Genomic DNA, 19,956 nt, shown 5'->3' on the forward strand with positions numbered 1-19,956 from the left:
AATATCTAACTCCTAGCCTTCTCATTCTATGTTGTCAAGTGGTAATTGTGGTCGAAGTTGCAAGTGTTTATTCAACGCTACGACGTTGAGGTTACTATGTTTAAAGTGTTGAGAAAACCTAATTGTCTTTGACAAATATTCTATCAATGTGCAATGGTAACTACTTGCTTATTTATACCCAAGTATTTGATCACCTTTCACCAGTAAGCCATAAGATACTTCTACCTTCCTCATCCTAATGTGAAAAGTACGAGTTTCAACTTCTTAACTAGTGTACTAATTAAACTACAGTCAACAACAGGTCAATAGGATCTTTAAACACCGTACAATTTGGATAATGTTATCAATTCTAAGACTCGTGAACGAATGAGATGTTCCTTTACGAGGTTCCAATGCAAAATCGTATTATCATTTTCTTTTCATATATTTCGTGACCTATAAGTATATTGTTCAGTTAATATGTACGAATCAAGTAGATTGCCAATAATTATGTCGTAAATTAGGTACAGTGAGGGATAAAGAGCCTTTTTTACTCGATGTAAATCTAATTTTAGGTTGCCAAGGTTTTCTTCAATTTGGAGTAAATCATTACTTCTAGTTACAAATACATGTTAACACGTTATTCAAAATAACAAATTTAAAGAAAATAACATCGTTTTCTCAAATGAGTGTGTTGCTATTACTCATAGGTTTAAATTGAACGCATCAATCTCATATCAAATCCAACATTATTCCCAAATAATATATTTATATTCAAAGCCGTTAGCCATTAGTCCCTATTCAATACTTCGAATCAAATATATGATATAATTTTATCACAAAATTATTATACCTTCTGTATTGAAATTTCCCCCCACATAATTACTTGTTTAGGAAATAGTGAAAAAATAAGTTTATATCAAAAGAGGCAACAGACTTATGCTGCGGCGACCAAACTTGAACAAAGTTGCAAAGATCAAAACCAAAACCCAGAAATCATCAAAAATGGATCCTCAAATCTGGCACAAGATAGCTGCTATATCTGGTAAACTACTTCTCTTTTGTTCATATAAAGAAATGATTTTCTGGGTTTAAAGAATCTTTAACTGAAATATGGTAAGCTTTGGGAAACAGGTGTAGCTGCTGTTGGGTTAGGAGCTTATGGTGCTCATGGTTTCAAGCCCCAAAACCCCACTTACAAAGAGGTTCTTGTTTTCTTTTCTGAACCCCTTTTTCCCATTATTCAATTTAGTATTTTCTTTGTTGGGTTATGAATAAAGATTGAATTTTTGTTTGTAATTGGGAATTGCAGGTGTGGAATACTGCGTCATTGTACCATCTGGTTCACACTGCTGCCCTTCTTGCTGCGCCTATCACTAAACATCCAAACATTGTGAGTTATTTTGTCACTAATTTTAAGTACGGGATCCTAACTCGTTTGGGACTGAGCAGGGCTGGAGCTAGGGTACAGGGTACGGGGTACAGGAAGGGGTTCGTTGAAAAGTTACATTGTATATAGAATATCTAAATTATCTTTTTTTAATGTATATATAGTAGACATTGAACCCCTTTTGACTTCTTGGTATGTTTACTTCTTTATGTTTTGAATCCCTTTTCTTGTGTTAACTTTTTTTATATTTTGAATGCTTAAAGTGAAAATCGTGGTTCCTGCATTGTGACTGAGGGGCAGTTGTTGTTATTGTTTTGTTTGTTGTAGTTTGGAGGGCTGCTAACTGGTGGAATTATGGCTTTCTCTGGATCGTAAGTACTTCTATTTCTGTTCTGTGCATCTGGTCGTGTTTGAATGGACTGATATTAGTGCTTTGATACCGTTCCACCTTGTTCTAAATTAAGAACTAGCTAGCGTAAACTCAAAGACACTTTCTTTCATAATCCTTGAGTGAAATTCTAAATCTACTGACCCACACGCGCTCACACACACACACACTTATAGAAAAGTATGCTTTGAAATGTTAGGATATCTGTAGCTGCAATGTTGTCTGTTAGTTACTGGGGTTGAGAAATAATGGAAAACTATTAGAAGTATTCTTGCCAAACTTACATCATTTTCTAGAGCATAAGTGTTTATGCAAACAGGTGTAAAGCGTATGTTTACAAACAGGTGTAAAGCATAGCATTGCACAGTTAAGAAATTTCCCCCTTTTCTTGTAATCTGTTGACAGGAGCATCTCCCTCTTCAGCTCCTCCTGTCGCTGTAAAGTATATTCATGTTTAAATCTGTTAATCAGCAATTAAATCTACTAGAGATTTCTAAATAACAGAAGGACCCCAATTAGTCTCGACTGAGCTTTGGATCCAGCATAAATTGTGAATACGGGAAGCTAAGTCCAGAACACACTATATATAAATTGCACATTTGTGATGCTAAAAGCTGCTCTGAACAGCAATGTTTGTGATTCCTATTTGTTACCAAATAAAAGAAGGCTTTTCCTGTAATTGGTGAAATCGTTAACTATGAGTTCTGTTCTTTAAATCTGGACATCTCCGTCACTGTGATTAAAAATAAACTGAAGGTGTTCTCGTTGCCCGATAGTTCACCTCTATGACTACTTGGGCTACATCAGAACCCATACCTCTGATCTTTTTTACTTCATTATTAAAAAAAAAAATTAACTGAAAATTCTCAAAGAATATTATCTATGGATCAGTTACCTTTTCTTGTAAGCTGATGTTATAAGGTCACGCGTCATTTTATGCTGGAAAAAGATAATCTATCCACTGATTCAGAATGTAAGGGACCATAAAAGTTTTAAAGTGCAATAATTAGACAAGAAGGTGATTATCAGTATCAGTTTTCACCAATTAAGAAGTTTGATTTTTTTGTCTTGAAACTCCAAAATTTCTCCATAGTAGGTTTCAACTTTAATCTGGGTCAAGCTTTGGCCTTTCCAGTTTGAATGTCTTTATATTATAGGCCTACTGAATATTGAAGTTTAAAATAGTTGATTTTATACTGTGTGTTATGTAACATTTAGAGCCCATAAAAATAAGTCCATTAGTTTTTTTGGATAAACTTTTTGTTGATCATAAAATTCGTGTAGCTTTCCATATAGTATGTAATATACGTTGTTAATATTTAAGCATATCGTTTGGGGACTTGAATGATTTGGCATGGATCTGCAATGTAATTTATGTAATTTACATATTTCATTCTTTTTTGGCTGTGGATCCTCTGGTAACTTTTTTATGACATTTGATATCCTGAACGTCATGATAATTTCTAAAACAAGTTATTGCTCCTATTTAGTTTAGTTATGCAAAACCCCTTTTTCTTCAAAGAAATTCATGTTTAAGGTGTTAGAGAAGTGAAATTTATGAGATAATGATAGTAGTTTTCTCACGAGTAGAATCAATTTCTAGTAATCATAGTCATGTTCTTTTGTGATTGTTGCATTTAGAACTTGCTTATTAAAATATAACAATCACATAAGCATTGATGATGTTGGACCTAAAAACTTATGGATTTGGAACCGAAAGCAATTACTTAGAAACTGTATTGCTTGAAAGTTTGTTAGTTGGACGCTTCAGCATTCATTTGAATGAACATGCTTGGATGGTCAAGCATAGGTGTTCCTTCTGATACAGGCTGGTAATTTTCAGTTCGCTCATATATTCATTACAAATGGATATTTAGTGGTTTAATTTGACTCAACTTGTCCAATTTCTATAATATAAATGCCAAAATGTTTTTTAGGTTTTATCTGGACAAGAGTCTGAACGAATCAAATATATTTTTCTTAGATGATTGATTTCCTAAATATATTGGAAGTCTAGTTGAATACTTTTTCTACTACTACTACTGTCTTCTTTAGTGAACATTTCGGTGAATATACATTTTCTCTTCAGTAATGAGTGTAATTAAGAAAAGCAAAATGCTGGTCTGTCTGTCTACAGGTGTTATGCTGTTGCACTTCTTGAAGACAGGAAATACTCAACCTTAGCTCCTCTCGGTGGCTTTGCATTTATTGCTGCTTGGGCAAGTTTATTGTTTTAGGAGAACGGATGCCCAGAGTTAGCAAGCAGCAGTTGCTAAACTTGATTGATTAAGCATTTGGTGAATCAAACGGGCTAGTGACACTTTCCTGTTTCACTTTCTGTAAAATAGCAACGGAATTGGTGAAAATATACTGTAAGCACCATTCGACATTCCTTGAATGTGTAAAGAGATGTTGAAGTTTAGTATACTGAATGCTGGACCGTATAACTTATCAATAAAGTTGATTTGGAATTTCCCAATACAAAGTTAATGCTAAGTTCGAGCTTTCATATTGTTTCGCCATAGTGCATGAGGCATGAGCCTGAGCTTTATATCTAGCAAGTGGAGTCACCCTGGCTAATTAAACCAAGGTATGAAAATTGAGTTGATTTAGCCCTCATCTTTTTCATATGACTTTTAATTGATTTACTTAACACTAGCTGAAATTGTATTATAGAAGTATAGATGCTCCAAATAGAGATAAACTAGTGGATGTCACAACTGCATGATTACTTAGCAGCCTCTATCTCGAATCTTTAATTGCAAAAATGGATACAACATATTGAATTCAACTACTCAAATCCAGGATATAGTCAGTTGTCTAATCTCCGGATTATCTTTCTTGGCAGTAAACGATGAAAACCTGAACTTGGCATTTAAGAGACTGGAAAACACAAAGTACTAGGGCATATACTCGTAGTGGCAAGAATTATGACCTGTAAGCAAGTAAAATGTGGATCAAAAGTTAGCTGATATGTTGTTGTATACTAACAAGTAAAGTATCAGTAAAGAAGACAGAGAAAAAGTAAGTAGTAATAAAAGCACATAATAGTATATAAGAAGATCCAGATCCATACTTAGCTTAGCATAGAAGGTTTTACATGGTCTCTTTTTCTCTTTGTACTTTAACATGGCTTCATGTGATAACATGATCTAGACATTCCTTTGGACACAAGACAAGTTTTTCCTTTTACCCCCACCCCACCCTTTTATTCAAGATGTCATTGGTGCATTTGGATAGTGGATACAGAAGCGGATCCATGATTTGAACATAACATAGAAGTTCAGTATTGATCTTCAGTTTATATTCTTTGTTATCGATACTGAGCTTACTTTTTCCAAACCATGAGAATCATTCTTAGTTGAGCGAGAATCTCCCTTTTAGGAGTATACTCCAGCCATTGCTCTAATCGCGTAAGGCACATGTTGATTACTTACTTACCTTATATCTGTCAGTTGCTTCTTGTTAAAAGACATTATATAATTTGCAAATTGAAACAGAAAACAGGTAGTACTTACTAGGATCAACTTGAATAACCATGGCAGCATTGTTGAAGAAACAGGTTCCACCTTTCCTTTTGTACTTCTGAAAGTAATTATTGAAGGCATAAGAAGCATGATCTCTTACAGTATTTGGATAATAACAAGACTGGTCCTTTTGAATCTTGCTACAATCTGCACCCCCTTTTCCACATGCCCAATCTAAAGCCACTTGCAACTCAGTATCTGGTGTCTGTTCATCTGCTATGCACCATTCTTCTAGCTGCCCATTCACTATGAAAAAAGGGAATAAAATGTGTTGACTATCAAACAACAACATATCCACTGAAATCCCACGAGTAAAGTCTGATGAGGGTAGATTAGATTTTACCTGAAATTTTTGTGACAAACATGAAAAGCAGCAGAACAAGAAAACTTGTTGACATACTTCTCCTTTTGTGACAAGCTGAGATTGACAATTTCTTTTGGGGTTATGGGACTAGTGGTGCTCAACTGACAGTTTATCTAGATTTATATGTAATGCACAAGTTTGTTTAATGTTTTTTTTTTGTTGGTATTTGGTGAAGTGGGATGTTATCCAGGTCTCACATGCAGGGGTTTAACCAATAAAATTTGGGCTCTGCTAATGTTACTTTTCACATTGTTTATTAGAAAAGATTCTTATTAACTTGCAAAAATATATATTTGACCATACGGAATTGAACAAGTGCTTTATGTATATTTATTTTTTTAAAAAGAAATTAATCAGTAAAATATGCACATTTTTTTTAGAAAAATGTCAGAATAAACGAGATTGTTATTACAAGGAGGGTTTAGAGAATCAACAAAATAATTTAAATAATAAAAACACTTTAGAGTGAGGGTTTTATGATGATTAAAATATAAGCTCGCCAAATTGAGTCTGCTTAAAAGAATAAAACTACATCTTAATTAAAAAAAAAGAAGCTAATTACCAAAGTTTTTATTCATATAGAACAATTGTAAAACCACTAATATATTTACACAAACCATTTTATTAAAACACAGAGGCTAAGAGATGGATTTTTTGACATATTAGTAAAGGCAAACTTAGAAATTTAGACGCTACGAGTTTTGAATTTATAATGACGATTTCAAATGCTGAGCTCTAAAATTGATATAGTATATATTTAATAAACTTATTAATACAAATGTATTTTTAGACTAAATTCGTATCTGAACTTTTGACTCCAATTTTACATATTAGTATCTAAGTTTAGAAAATAGTAGTAGTAATACACACAATTAAAAATATGACGTAATGATCAATCAAATAGTAAAAAACGTTGGTGTTGCACATTTACGAATGTAATTAAAAAAATATTATGAACTCATATAATTCCACTTAGGATTAAGGTCTAATTTGTACATCACAGAAAAAGATGGGGTTTTCTTGCAAATACAGAAAATACATTAAGCGAACCTTCTTGTAATTTTTCAAATGTATGGGAACTCCGATCGATTCAAAGTTGAAGCTCTCAGAAGATACGTGAACTATGGCAACGGCGGTTGGGATCGGAGAAGGGAATTCCGGTGCCGGGGGTGGAACCTTATCGGAACTTTACCAAAGCTCGAGACGGCTCTTACTCAAGTCTCGAGATGGTTTGGAGAGGCTCGAGCGTTTCGAGTACACTTCGTCGTCGTCTTCATCTTCATTTTCGAGTGCTGTCGTGACAGATCCTTCAGAACAACCGTTTGATGCAGTAAGGCAAGATATCGCTCAGATCCAGTCTCTTTGCTCTAAGATGGAACTTCTCTGGCGATCCATATCTGCCAAATCCCAGCGTGATCTCTGGAAAAGGTAGGGTTCATTTAATTTCGATCTATTGTATTGAGATTACTTTGCTTAAAAATTCAAATTACGTAGTATTGGAATGATTTGAGCGTAATACATACTAGAATTTATATTGCTGATTCAGTAAGTTGGGATCTAAATATAAATTATTGATTAGTTAAAATTGAAGTCTAATTTTTCTGCAGTTTGTGATCTAGTGTGGTTGATTTCTTCGATTAAGGTGAATATTTATAATTGAGAGGTCTAATTGCACATTGGTCTTGTGGTAAGTTTGATGTGTGGTTAGGCAGGATTGTGAACTAAAATATACAACTCATTGAAATTTGCTGCTTTAAGTTTTTCTCCCTTTGTTCTCCCTTCAAGTATCAGGTTTCCGTTGTGTGCTATAAGAGTATTAGTGTCAAATAAGATAGAGTCAGCCAATATTTTCTGTTTCAAATTTTGAGTTGGTCTGAATTTGGAGGTTGTTTTATCCGATTAGTTAAGATCCTTTCCATGTAAAATTTTGATTCCATTTGAGAGAAACTGACGAAGGTGCTTACTGGAGGCCGGAAGGTAGCTGAATCCCAATTCTTTATGAGCTGACATCATATTTTTCCTACTCTTTCCTTTTCGTTCAGTTTTGACTTTCACTTAGAGTTGTTAGTCTGCATTGTGCAGGTTAGTTGGTTCTCCATTCAGATGAGGTTGACATTTGTATATGGAGTATGTATAGGTTTCACATTAGAAATGTAGTTTACAATGCTTGAAGTACTGTGTTTGGTCTTAGTAAACGAGGCTTAAAATCTCAGTAGGATCACTCCTCTTTCTAATGTTCAGCGGCAACTTTTCTTGGTGTTATACTTTGTAAATTGTGGTGATTCAAGTATAATGAATCACATTCCTAATTATACTATACAATAGGTAACAACCATCCAAACAAGTAAAGAAATAAAAGCCATTTTAAAGGGACGTGAGAAAATGAGTTAGTGACCCTCTTTTTCCATCCTATTAGGTGTCCATTGAACTTGGGGAATGGGAAAAATGTGTATCGATCTGGTTATCAACTTTCGATGTATGGATGAAGATTTAGACAGGTGAGTGAATTCTGTGTGTGTTTAGGTTAACGGAACTCCTAATATTATTAAATCAGTTACAAGTAATTTATTTTTAAAAAATGTTGCATGTCACTGGATTATTTACTTAGCTCCGCTAGGATTACATAAGAGAATTATAGTCATATGGAGTATTTGGGAAAGGTGCAAAATTTGTAATGGAGAAAGCACCAACTTGGAATATCTGATGAGCCTGGTTACTGAATTGAGTAGTTGCTGATTAAGTTGACCGTCATACTCTGGGAGTAAACCAGAAGGTCAGGCTCTTTAGAGCTTGTTTATATTGCATGCTCAATGATAGTCAGTCTTGTGCTCATTTCACGTTGATGTTGCATGTTGAGTTTATGTCTTCCTTATGCAGAAAAGTGGAACAAGTGGCTGAAGAAGCTGACTCTTTGAAAGCCAGTCTGGATAAATATAATTTAAGACATCAGCGACGTATGCAAGAAGCCCGGGAGAGAGCAGAACTGATTGGAAGAAGTGTATGACGTTGTTCTCTTAGTGATGTTATTAAATTTTTTTGTTGATGCTCTAATGTTTCCTTCTAATGGATTACTTTTTGTTCTAGAATGGTGATTCGTCCCATGTTCTGAGGATTTTTGATGACGAAGCACAGGCGATGCAATCTGCTCGTAATTCATCTAGAATAATGGAAGAAACCCTGGCAACAGGTGTGGCCATTCTATCCAAATATAGCGAGCAGAGGGATCGTTTGAAGGTATTTTCTGATGGAGACCTGATTCACTTCTTTAAATATTTTACAGCATAGAAGCTTGTTTAGTTCTGCAATGAAAAGAGATTTTATGTGCTGGGAGTTTTGCCTGGAAAGTGGAGTAAAGATTGCTATCTTATACTCCCTCCGTGCGCCTTTACTTGTCACACCCATTAAGAAAACAATATTGACATGGCTAGTTTACCACAGTACCCCAATTAATTGATGTTTAGTATTAGGTTTTGGAAAATGATTAAGTAATTATCGCCAAGTGTAAAGCATGTAAAAAAATAACTGTCTTTTCTTGATATGTTAAAAATGATAAGTAAAACTGAAAATCTATTTTTGGAATAGTGGACAAGTAAAAGTGAACAGAGGGGCAGTAAATCCAAGTTCTATTACTACATTCACCAGCTATGCTTGGCTCGAAGGGGGAAGTTGAAATAGTCAATATATATTAGCTGATGAAAGTATGGTTTTTCTCCTCTATGTTTTGCTTAAATGAATTTAGAGATAGAACAGTAATGGTTAGTCTTCATAATTGTTTTTAGAAAAAAACATGAGGGATGCTTAATCAAGTTTTGCTCCAGTACCAACACTTCTTTCAAGAAGCAGAAAGGCAAGGACAGTAAAAAGGTTTTGTTTGTGTAAGGTTTCTATTTATCAAGCTCTGGTTACAAGAGAAATTTATCCAAAAACTTGTGGATCTTCAACTTCCTGGTTGAAAGTGAGACGTGTTAGTCTGAGTTCAAGGTCATGGAGGTTTGATTTTTAAAATCTGTAGGTAGGGGCCTTGAGTTGGACCCCTTTGATAAAATGTGGAGAAAATTTTACTTTGTTGAAGGAATACAGGGCAGTGAACATTTGTTATCATTTACTCTGGTTATATTCTTTTGCTACGGTTACTGTTGTTACTTCCTAAAGTTTGTGTTCTTAAGGATATTATGGTTGAACTGCTGGTCTTCTGTTAAACCTTGTTGCAGAGAGCTCAACGTAAAGCACTGGACGTGCTCAACACTTTGGGGCTTTCAAATTCTGTGATGAGAATCATTGAGAAGAGGAATCGCGTTGATAGATGGATCAAGTATGCAGGGATGGTCTTAACAATTGTGATTCTGTTTTTCATTTGGAGGTGGACAAGATGATTGGTACTGCTGTGGACCATTTAGCGAGTGTCTTGTGGTAGTATATTGAGGTAATGAGACTTTTAGTCCCCTTTAAAGGAATCTGGGGAAATTTGACTTGATACTTGATTAGCCATTTTGAACTAATGAAGAAATTGATAAAGCATTGCAATGTAGAATATGAAAACATCATTTTTGGAAACTTTACTGGTGTGTTCATACAGAATTATGTAAACAATTACTACTCTAATTAATTGCGATTTTATTAAACGACATAATAACAAAGTAAAACAACATTCAAACCCTTCGGGGTGGCCCAGTGGTTTGAACGTGGGACTTTCATGTTGGAGGTTTCAAGTTCGAAACCCCTTGTAGGAGCGAGGGTTTTTACCCTGTGCTAGGGTTTCCTTGTCATTAAAAAAAAAACTACATTCAAACCCCTATACTATACTTCTTAATTACATGGATTCTTTTTCTTCTCGTGAATATCACGCCACTTTCTGATCAGCACCTCTTCTTCCGATTCCAACTTTTTCAAAATTTTGGGCAAAACACTCATTGGATCATCCCGCAATCTTGTTATTACAGAGGAACCTTCTTTATATATTTTCCTTATGTATCCCAGACTCACAGCACTGAACTTAATGTCGATATTGATTTGTTGATCCTCCTCCTCATGATGTTGTTGTTGTTGTTGTTGTTGTAGTGAGTTCATCAGCTTTTGTGCAGAATCCTCAGCTGTTTTCCTACGGGACAAGTTGACGTCAAGCTCAAACATCTCATCTTCCATTGAATTCATCTCATCTTCCATCGTAATCTTCTTCTTCTTCTCTTTTCTAATAATTCCGTTTCTACCCAAAAGAAGAAACTCAAACTCATCCATCAAATCTTGATTTTCTTCACCAAAGACTCTCATAATTTCATTATAAGCCTCTTTATTACACAGCTTACCTTGTTTCAACTTCCTAAGGGTCTCCAAATATTGGACGATAACTCCCCGTTCATTAGCAAAGCGTTTCTGCAGTTTATTCATAAATTCAATAAAAGGCTTCAACACTATGATAGGGGGACCTTTCTTCTTTGGTGACTGCGGTGGAGGGGAAGGCAATGTTGCTCTCAAGTGTGGCGGCAAGAAAATTCTATAGCCAGTTAGAAAATCTGGGTAGAATTGGAAGAGAGTTTCCAATTCAGAAACAAGATGAGCAATATCCAACTTGTGAGTTGAATAATCGTTCATCGCTCGTTCGAATCGGGCGAAAATACGAGGGTGTAACTGCAGACGTTGAACAAAAGATACTGCGCAGGCAGTGCGACCACTCCTTTCCATTATTTGTGACTGGTAGAGGGAAAAATTTCAGCTTGTGATTGATAGTTTGAGAGCGTTTGAATGGTATTTATGAATAAAAAGTAACAATACTACTAGGATTGTGAATGGAAAAATTAGTAGTTGTCTTGTTATAGTGTAATTAGGATTTATATATGGTATAACTAATTATATTTTTGAGTAAATAAATATGGTAAGTAATACTATTTCACGCGGGAAGGATTTTGCAAAAAAGATAAAAAAAAAAAAAAAAAAAAAAAGAGGAGGAAACATTTTTTTGGTTCACACTGATGTTTACTTTATTTTATTGTTCTAGTATGGTGATTCACAAAGGCACAAGAAAAAAAGTTAATTAAAAAAAGAATTTGTGAAATTATTTTATTTGATATTACTTTTTCTTTTTATCACATTAATCTCTTTAGAATAAATTATACTTGAATTTGATTCTATAAATTCAAGATACATATATTTGAATGCGCTAAATATATCTGTGAAGTCTAAAATATGTTAAGATTCGTAATATTATAAATTTATGTGAATCTAAGTAATTAGCTTCTAAATTCGTAAAATTTCTATAAGTTGCCTATTATTATTTTAGTTGTGCCTTTTGTTAGGATTTATTATAATGATTACTATAATTTTATGTTATTTGCAAATTTAACTACTTCAAACCTAACTTAAAATTTTTCTCTATCATATATGCCTAAAGTACTATTTTAGACGCAGATATCTCAAGTCTTAAAATGCATACAACGTAGGGTGTTATAATAAGCCAAAATATAGATAATTTGTCCAATTCGTTCAGAATTTTAAGGATTGAACTTAAGATAATTTGAATAGGGTTCAATTTCAACTCAATCAAATCCCAATACAATTTAAGAGAATCCTCCATTGATCAATGAGTCTAATTTAATCTTCAATTTCAACCCGTTTTAAGACTCTTTATTTGCATTGATGTAATGTAAGTTTCTATATGAAAAATATGAATTACCATCTATTTTATATCTTTTAACATTTATTTTATCCATTTTTTTAAAAAATCTTGACTCAAATTTTGAATTGATAAATAATAATAATAATAATAATAATATGTTACAATTAAGAAAAAAAATACACATTTTATTTTATTATTATCTCTAAAATTTCCTACCATTTAAAAAAGCTAAAAAAAACTCTCTCCGATACATTATCTCTCTCGGATACATCCCGTGAGCTATGTATCTGCAAGTTTCCTAATGTATTCGAGTACTTATAATTTTAAGGGATAGGGTATAATTAATTCTTAACATTATGAGAATTACGTAAGTTTTTTTACGTGTATTGAAAAGTCAGTTTCACGCTTCAACTATTGTAATGACCATTTACACACCCTTATTATTTAAAATTGAATTTAATATCACCTTGAGACGCACACCACCACTCTCACAGTAGGCGTTGTATTACACTTGTTGTCACGTTAATGTCTCATCAACACCACATTATAAATTTGATTTTTTATATTATTTTATTTTATTTTCTTTATTAATTAACTTTTCTTTATTAACTTTATTTTACACAAACTAATTCCTAATAAATTATTAAAATTCTCAAATAACTGTATCTTCTTCCAATCTAAATCCTACCCACTTTTCCCCCCTGATATGACTAGAAAAATTATTCATTTGAATTTATATCACAATGCTCTTTGTCTTCTCCGGCAAAGAACAATCAACCTATCACTCTTTTCTCAACAGTCAACCCATCTCCGACAAAGAACAAGCACCAAACAAATACCTAAGCCACCACAGACAACCATTCAAAACTCCAAATCAGTCGTTGACGAACACCGAATCAAACCCTTTTACCTTATCCCATTTCAATTTTTTTCCTTTTAATTTTTGTTGCAAGTGTTTCGGCTACCTCAAAGCTTCAACGTGAATCTAATGACGTTTCAATGAGCTTTATTTTTAACATTCATGACGTTTGTGTAAGCTTTGTGCTCTAAGATCTGAACAACCAACAAATAAAGCAAGTGATTGTGTGAATATGAATATATTTATTTATGAATACATAAATTAAAAAAAAAACAATTTTAACTTTTTTAAAAAAAATGCAACTGGGTGTATGTATATGAATGCCTTCAGGCTACAAGTATACTTGGGGAGTTTAATGTTGGAGCTTTGCTTGTATTTTGCTGAAAATTTGAAGGTGAAAGTGGAAAGATTAGAAGAACAATGTCTCAAATTTTTAGAATTATTGTAAAATTTGAATTAAAAAATTACTTTTTCTCGGTATATTGATGAAATCAAGTGAATATTGTAGAATTTTGATAAGAAAAATGTAATTACGCGACAAATTGTGCAAAGAAAAAATTGAAGAAAGAAATTTTTTGTAGGAAAATAAGAGAAGAGGAACATGAAAAAGGAGAAAACAGGGGCTAGGGGTTAAAACAACAATTACTTTGTGACTTTATTTTCAACCTCAAACGCGCCTAATTTATTTTTTATTTTAAATTTTATTTTCACGTCAGTTTTGAGGTGTTATTAATTACACTCTGAATAAGAATAAGTGTGTAATGTGTCGTCTTAATAGTTAAAGTGTGTAATTGACTTTTCGATACAAGTTAAATGGGAAATTTATGTCTTTTTCCTTTAAAAAAAAAAACTCTCTCTGATACATTATCTCTCTCGAATACATCCTGTGAGCTATGATCTGCAAGTTTCCTGATGTATTGAGATCCTATAATTTTAAGGGACAGGGTATAATTATTCTTAATACTATGAGAATTATGTAATTTTACTAAAATTATTGAAATTAAACCGGTTAAATCGTATGGATTATGACTTAATCCGGTTATTAGCCTATTTGAGCCCAAAGTAAATTTTATTGGGTCAAGCTCAACCCAATTTCCACTAAAATTAGGTATAGATAAAATTATGTTAATAAAGGAAGAAATGTCAAAAATATATTTAAATTATCTTCTGTTTTTGAGTTTCAACCTAAACTATTGGCGGTGTGTTTGTCAAAATAATGAGTGATTAGATATAAACTCACATTCTCAATAATTTAAGTTGGAAACTCAATAAAATGAAATAATTTAAATTTGTTCTTGACTCTTGACTCTTCAATAAACAACAACACACAATATAATCTTATAAATGAAGTCTGAAAAGTGTAACATACATATAATCATACCCTGTCTTATAAAGATAAAGAGGTTGTATCTAATACATTTTCAAAAATTAATTATAAAAAGTAGATACAAATTAAATTATAATTTACAAATAAAGTAATGTTTGAATCTTTATGAAATAAGTAAGATAACTTATTATTGTGATTTATAACTTCGTTATGACTATTTGAATCAACTGACTTGTGCCTAATTATTTGGGAAAATGGTCTGAAAAGTATTTTAACTTTGACTGAATTTGTTGTTACGATACTAAAGTTTATAGAGGATTTTTTATCACTTTATACTATTTAATAGTGTATTTTAAAGGTATATGTATATATGTGCTTACGTAGACACACTATTATTTATAATTATGCAATATTTATGATGTTCACGTATATATCTTTAAAATATACTATTAAATAGTACAACGGGTAAAATATCCTTTTTAAAGTTTAGATATATTTAAACATTTCCCCCTAATTATTATAATATATATTCACAACATTTATTGATTTATCTAGTTTTAATTTTTATAAAACATTCTATATTCTTTTTGCAAAATATAATAAAGGAAATATTTCAAAAGATATATTTAATAGCGACATATCAAAGTATATGACACCTTCAATAATTATTTAATTTTTTTTTCGTATTTCTTATTTGATTTATTAATTCCATTTAACTTGTTTCTCTTTCCTTTTTCTTTTTCTTAATTCATTTCTATCTCAATCCCTCAAAATGGATTCAAAATTTATCCGTCCAATCATAATATTCCCAAATATTATGTTTTCATTAGGGATGGCAATTGGGGTAGGACAAACAAGGGCAGGGCAGGCCACACCTAAATAGGGTAGGGCAGGGGAATAAGTATATAGGGATGGGCGGGGCAAATAAAAATTATTTATTTAAAATATGTAACAAGGGCAGGTAACAAGTTATATTTTTATTTTCTCTCGAAAAGAGTAAAGATACTTCTGAAGTTGGCTAGTCAAAACTATATCTTTTGGAATATATTTCCAATGCAGCAAATATCAAAGTCACTACACGATGAAACTGTTTGGTACGTTTTGAGTTATGAATCCATTTTAATATACTGTAGTTAATTATGACCAGCAAATAATGTTTTTAATAAAATATTATAATCTTAGCAAATATTTATAGAATAATCACAGTAATAGCGTTAAACTTAAAATGTTAAAAAAAAAAAGTTGAATGAAAATTTATTCTTCGATGTAAAAGATGTAGAAAAAAAATAACGTAAATGAGGCGAGATAAGTGTGGCTTAAGGCAGCACAAATTTTTAAATAATGTTAAGCGCTACATAGTAATGCGGGTCAAAATCTTGGTAGGTCCAAGTTTGCCTTGCCCCAACCCGCCCTACTGTCATTCCTAGTTTTCATCAAATAAAGTAAGGGATCCAGTGATAACATACATTTTTCTTATTTAATTTTTTATTTTATCTCGTATATTTTAATAGTACACAATTTCACAATAATGATGCTTTGTTCTTTGAGGAAAATTGCATATGTTTTACGCAAATTCACAACAGATGATACACTATTCTTTGAGGAAAATTGTATATGTTCTTACGATACACAAATTCACATGATGCATTGTTTTTTAATCTGAATTTCTACATATATTTTTATCGTTTCTAAAATACTCGATATATTCAAAATTTCTTCATACGTGTTTGTTTTATAATGTATAATTTTCTTTGATTATGTTTGTTCAAGAATAAGATTAGTCATTGATATTGTGTAACTTTGAAAACTATTTTGAAGATTAATGCTAAAAAATGTAAGTAGAGTTAATTTCATAACAAAAATTAAAAAGAAAATAAGAAGTCTACTATTATAAATAAATCATTTGTATTGGCTCGTAAAATTAATAGCATGCATTATTCATTTGGAATAATTGGTATAAGTGGTGCTAGAGTTAAGCAATTCACTAGCTGTGATCTTTTATTTTTTTCTTAATAAAGATAGCATTCAAGTAAATTGATAACTTCTTTTTTATATTAATGGTAGTTAGAAGTTGAGTAATTCATCTCAATTTTTATCATGTACTTATAAATGTAGATGATGCCTTTTTGTTTGAAAAAAAAAAGAGAAAACGTGGAGTTCAAAATCATCCTTTAACTGTACCTCAAATTTAAATTACATCCTTAAAAATTATTCTTAGCAGAAAATATCCTTCAATTAATTAAAAGTACACAATTTTCATCCTTCTACTTGAATTTATTAGAAATCCCCCAAAAATCAATTCATTCCTTTGTAATTATTATTCTTAGATATGCCAAAAATAATATTGTAAACTTTTTTGATAATTGAATTAACTATTATGCAAAAAAAATTAATTTGACAGTTTTTTTTTTCATTTATCTTTCATGTAAATACAAAAAAGGGGTAGTGATTTGTATATGACTTTTCTTTTCTATTTTTTTTAACATTAAAAATACTTCTACTTGAAATATGTCTTTTCTTAATTGAATATATGGTAGTATCGACTTTTGTTGGAGATTTTCGCTTCTAACAATGTAGAAATGAAACTCAAATGTGAGACATAATCAATATTTTGATCACTTCAATATCATTGACCCAGAATTTTATTGATTTAAATACAATTTGACTTTGAAAAAGGTAAAGATAATTAGAGCATGTTTGGCTCAGCTTAAAAGCTGGTCAAACTAACTTAAAAGCTGGTTTTTGACTTATTTAGATATTTGGCAATACTCAAAATAACTTATTTTAAGTTAAAAAAAATTATTTTAAGCCAAAAGTTAAAAGGTGGGGGTAGGTGTGCTTTTTTTTCTAGCTTATAAGTTGTTTTAAGTTGACCACATTTTTATCTTTTTGCGCTTAATATTTTTATACAATCTCCTAATCACCCACATAACCCTAACATTTGTATTATTTTAGTTTTTCCACTTTTATGTTAGTAAAGTGTTCTCTTTCATTTTGATATTTGTATTTGAATCAAACAACTTATTTTTGAAATATGAATTAATATTCCTCTTATAAGTAATTTGTTGATAAAATGAAGTATGTGGATGATAGACAATTACTATTACTAATGAATAAAAATAAAATAAATATTAAATCTTTCAAGTGATCTATTCAAGTTATATATTATTAAAATGTAAAATAAGTTGCACATATTACTTAAATAAAAATTTATATTTCTCTTATAAACAATTTGTGATAATAAAGAAATATGTGAATGATAGACAATTATTATTACCTATGGATGAAACTAAAATAAATCTTAAATCGTTCTTTGATCTATTCAAATTATATATCTTTAAAATCTGTAATAAGTTTATATTCCTCTTATAAATAATTTGTCGTGAGAAAGAAATATGTGAATGATAGCAAAATATAATTATTTATGGCTTTAAAATATAAATTAATTAACTTTTATTATGTTAACCGCTTTTAAGGGTATTTCAGTCATTTTGATTTAAAAAGCTGTTTATCAGCAATTGTTTGCCAAACACATCAACAACTTTTTTTTTTAACTTCAACACTTTTATCCAAACGCATAACTGCTCATTTTAAAAATAAGTTTCAGCACTTTCAACAGTATTTTTTTAAAGCTACTTTTATCAAGCCCATTTAAACGGGCCCTTAGTCCCCAACTTCTTTCCATTTCTAAATGAGAAAAAGAGAAGATGATGTATCCTCACACCTTTGGAACATCTTTTTCCAGAAGCTATAGTGTCTAAGATTTTTATTGTTTTGTTTCAGAAACATCTTATAGGAGGTAATGAAATCATGCAGGAAAATATAATCACATGAACTGCTTATGTTTTCATAGAATTCCTTAGTTTTTTGATGATATCTAACCAAAGGATGAAAATTGTTAATTTTCAAATACTTAGATGATGTTTTTTTTTTTGGGGGGGGGGGGGGGGGGCAAAAATAATATTATAAGGATGCAATTTAAGTTTGGATATAGTTAAGGATGTTTTTAATAAAAAAAAACTCGAAAATAATGCATCATCCATAAAAGTGGAAGTGTTCAATTTTATATTTATTCTATATAGCAAGTGACTCAATATTATTAAGGAAAAATTGATGCATGGTCCATCAATTATTTTTATTTTTTATACATTTTTTATTATCTATATGGTATATACACAAAAATTAAGCATATATAAGGTTATCATACTTTTCTATAATAAACATTTTTTTCATAATTTTTTGCATTTTCTATTGATATTTTCACTATTGTTTTCATTTAGTTATTTTAAAGAATCTAATATCCACTATTTATAAGAAAATAAGCTAAAGGATAAAAAATTCTGACTACTCTTTGTGGTCAACATTTTTATTTATTATATCTTATTTTTTGATTTTTTCTTCCTATTTCTTCCTTTTACTTACTCGGATAAAAAACTATTCAAACAGATAAATAATACATAATATCCAGTATATAAGCAACAATTATGCATACATAACTACAACCCATAAATGTTAGAATCAAAAGAAAAGTGAATAAATTATTTAAGAGGAAAAACAAGTCGCAATTCTTATTAAAATAAATAAAAAATATTAATGCTGTTATGAAATAATATAAAACAATTAGAAAAAAGTAGGGAGAAGAAAAACGATTTTTAATTAATCGTATATTCAAGATTTGTGGATCTTATTTACAATGAAAGAGAACCTTTTATTTATAGGGAAAATCTAGCTTGGTCCCCAAGTATGATTTCTAACCATATGCTAAAATGACTCCGCATAATTTCTAACCCCTTTATTTATAGGAAAAAACTAACTGTAATACAAATATGTTTACAACACCTCCCCTTGAATGTCAGTAGATTATGTTCCCCGTTAAAATCTTACTAGATAAAAATCAGTGGGAAAAAATCTAATGAAGAAGAAAGAGTACACATATCTAATAATACGCATTATGAATGCCTCATTAAAAATCTTACAAGGGAAACTTAATGGAACAAAAGCTTGTGAGGGAAAAGAGTACATCACGTATTAACTTCCCCTAATGAGAAAATCAATCCACAAACTTGAATCTCCGTTTCCAAGCACGTGCACCATCTTCTTGAAATTTATAGTTGGTAGAGACTTGGTGAATAAATCAAGTATAGTATTACTTGAATAAACTTGTTGCATGTTGATATCACCATTTTTAGGAGCTCATGTATGTAAAAAAACTTTGACGAAATATGCTTCCTTCTATCTCCTTTTATGAATATTTCCTTCGGGATCAAATATTTCTGCAAGTTTCTCACTTCAACTTCTTTAAGCAAATAATCTATTGCCTTTTGAAAGCTCTTCAAGAGTTTCAATTCTAGTTGTCAACTTGCATGACAAACAATACTTGTATATGCTTTATGCATTTTGAATCTATTTAATCCTAATGAGGATTATAAACAAGTTTTTCAAAAACGTGTATATGCTTTAAATTTTGAACCATATGAATATTTTCATATCAATTATATAAGCATCCAATATT

The 19,956-nt window shown here is 31.2% G+C and overlaps 3 protein-coding genes across 4 annotated transcripts; 2 read left to right on the forward strand and 1 right to left on the reverse strand.

The window, feature by feature from the left end:
• Positions 1-557: 557 nt before the first annotated feature.
• On the forward strand, positions 558-4,242 carry LOC101256788 (uncharacterized). Its single transcript, XM_004243513.5, has 5 exons — positions 558-1,024; positions 1,114-1,184; positions 1,292-1,372; positions 1,697-1,740; positions 3,895-4,242. Exons 1-5 carry the CDS (start codon positions 919-921, stop codon positions 3,992-3,994), a joined length of 402 nt encoding a protein of 133 aa, XP_004243561.1. The 5' UTR covers positions 558-918; the 3' UTR covers positions 3,995-4,242.
• Positions 4,243-4,422: 180 nt separating this feature from the next.
• On the reverse strand, positions 4,423-5,829 carry LOC101256502 (glucan endo-1,3-beta-glucosidase 12-like). The gene is made up of 3 exons (XM_004243512.5): positions 5,628-5,829; positions 5,276-5,530; positions 4,423-4,692 (listed from the first exon to the last, which is right to left on the reverse strand). The coding sequence occupies exons 1-3, from the start codon at positions 5,680-5,682 to the stop codon at positions 4,658-4,660; spliced, it is 345 nt and encodes a 114-aa protein (XP_004243560.1). The 5' UTR covers positions 5,683-5,829; the 3' UTR covers positions 4,423-4,657.
• Positions 5,830-6,611: 782 nt separating this feature from the next.
• Positions 6,612-11,513, forward strand: LOC101256196 (membrin-11). Of its 2 annotated transcripts, XR_011210785.1 has the most exons (5): positions 6,612-7,076; positions 8,526-8,646; positions 8,733-8,882; positions 9,860-10,071; positions 10,707-11,513. XR_011210785.1 is itself a non-coding variant. In XM_004243511.5 (4 exons), the coding sequence occupies exons 1-4, from the start codon at positions 6,772-6,774 to the stop codon at positions 10,019-10,021; spliced, it is 738 nt and encodes a 245-aa protein (XP_004243559.1). In that variant the 5' UTR covers positions 6,612-6,771; the 3' UTR covers positions 10,022-10,202. The 2 variants fall into 2 exon arrangements, 1 of the variants encoding a protein (XP_004243559.1); XM_004243511.5 differs by lacking the exon at positions 10,707-11,513 and having other exon boundaries at positions 9,860-10,202.
• Positions 11,514-19,956: the final 8,443 nt, after the last annotated feature.

This window comes from Solanum lycopersicum, chromosome 7 (assembly GCF_036512215.1).
Source record: "Solanum lycopersicum chromosome 7, SLM_r2.1".
NCBI classification, from domain to species: Eukaryota; Viridiplantae; Streptophyta; class Magnoliopsida; order Solanales; family Solanaceae; genus Solanum; species Solanum lycopersicum.

Coding starts and splice junctions, on each gene's coding strand:
- LOC101256196 (XM_004243511.5), top strand. CDS start 6,772: ATGGCAACGGCGGTTGGGATCGGAGAAGGGAATTCCGGTGCCGGGGGT. Junction 7,077..8,525: donor CAGCGTGATCTCTGGAAAAG/GTAGGGTTCATT, acceptor TTCCTTATGCAG/AAAAGTGGAACAAGTGGCTG. Junction 8,883..9,859: donor AGCAGAGGGATCGTTTGAAG/GTATTTTCTGAT, acceptor ACCTTGTTGCAG/AGAGCTCAACGTAAAGCACT.
- LOC101256502 (XM_004243512.5), bottom strand. CDS start 5,682: ATGTCAACAAGTTTTCTTGTTCTGCTGCTTTTCATGTTTGTCACAAAA. Junction 5,531..5,627: donor GTTTGTCACAAAAATTTCAG/GTAAAATCTAAT, acceptor CTTTTTTCATAG/TGAATGGGCAGCTAGAAGAA. Junction 4,693..5,275: donor GGTTATTCAAGTTGATCCTA/GTAAGTACTACC, acceptor ACTTGCTTACAG/GTCATAATTCTTGCCACTAC.
- LOC101256788 (XM_004243513.5), top strand. CDS start 919: ATGCTGCGGCGACCAAACTTGAACAAAGTTGCAAAGATCAAAACCAAA. Junction 1,025..1,113: donor CAAGATAGCTGCTATATCTG/GTAAACTACTTC, acceptor TTTGGGAAACAG/GTGTAGCTGCTGTTGGGTTA. Junction 1,373..1,696: donor TCACTAAACATCCAAACATT/GTGAGTTATTTT, acceptor TGTTTGTTGTAG/TTTGGAGGGCTGCTAACTGG.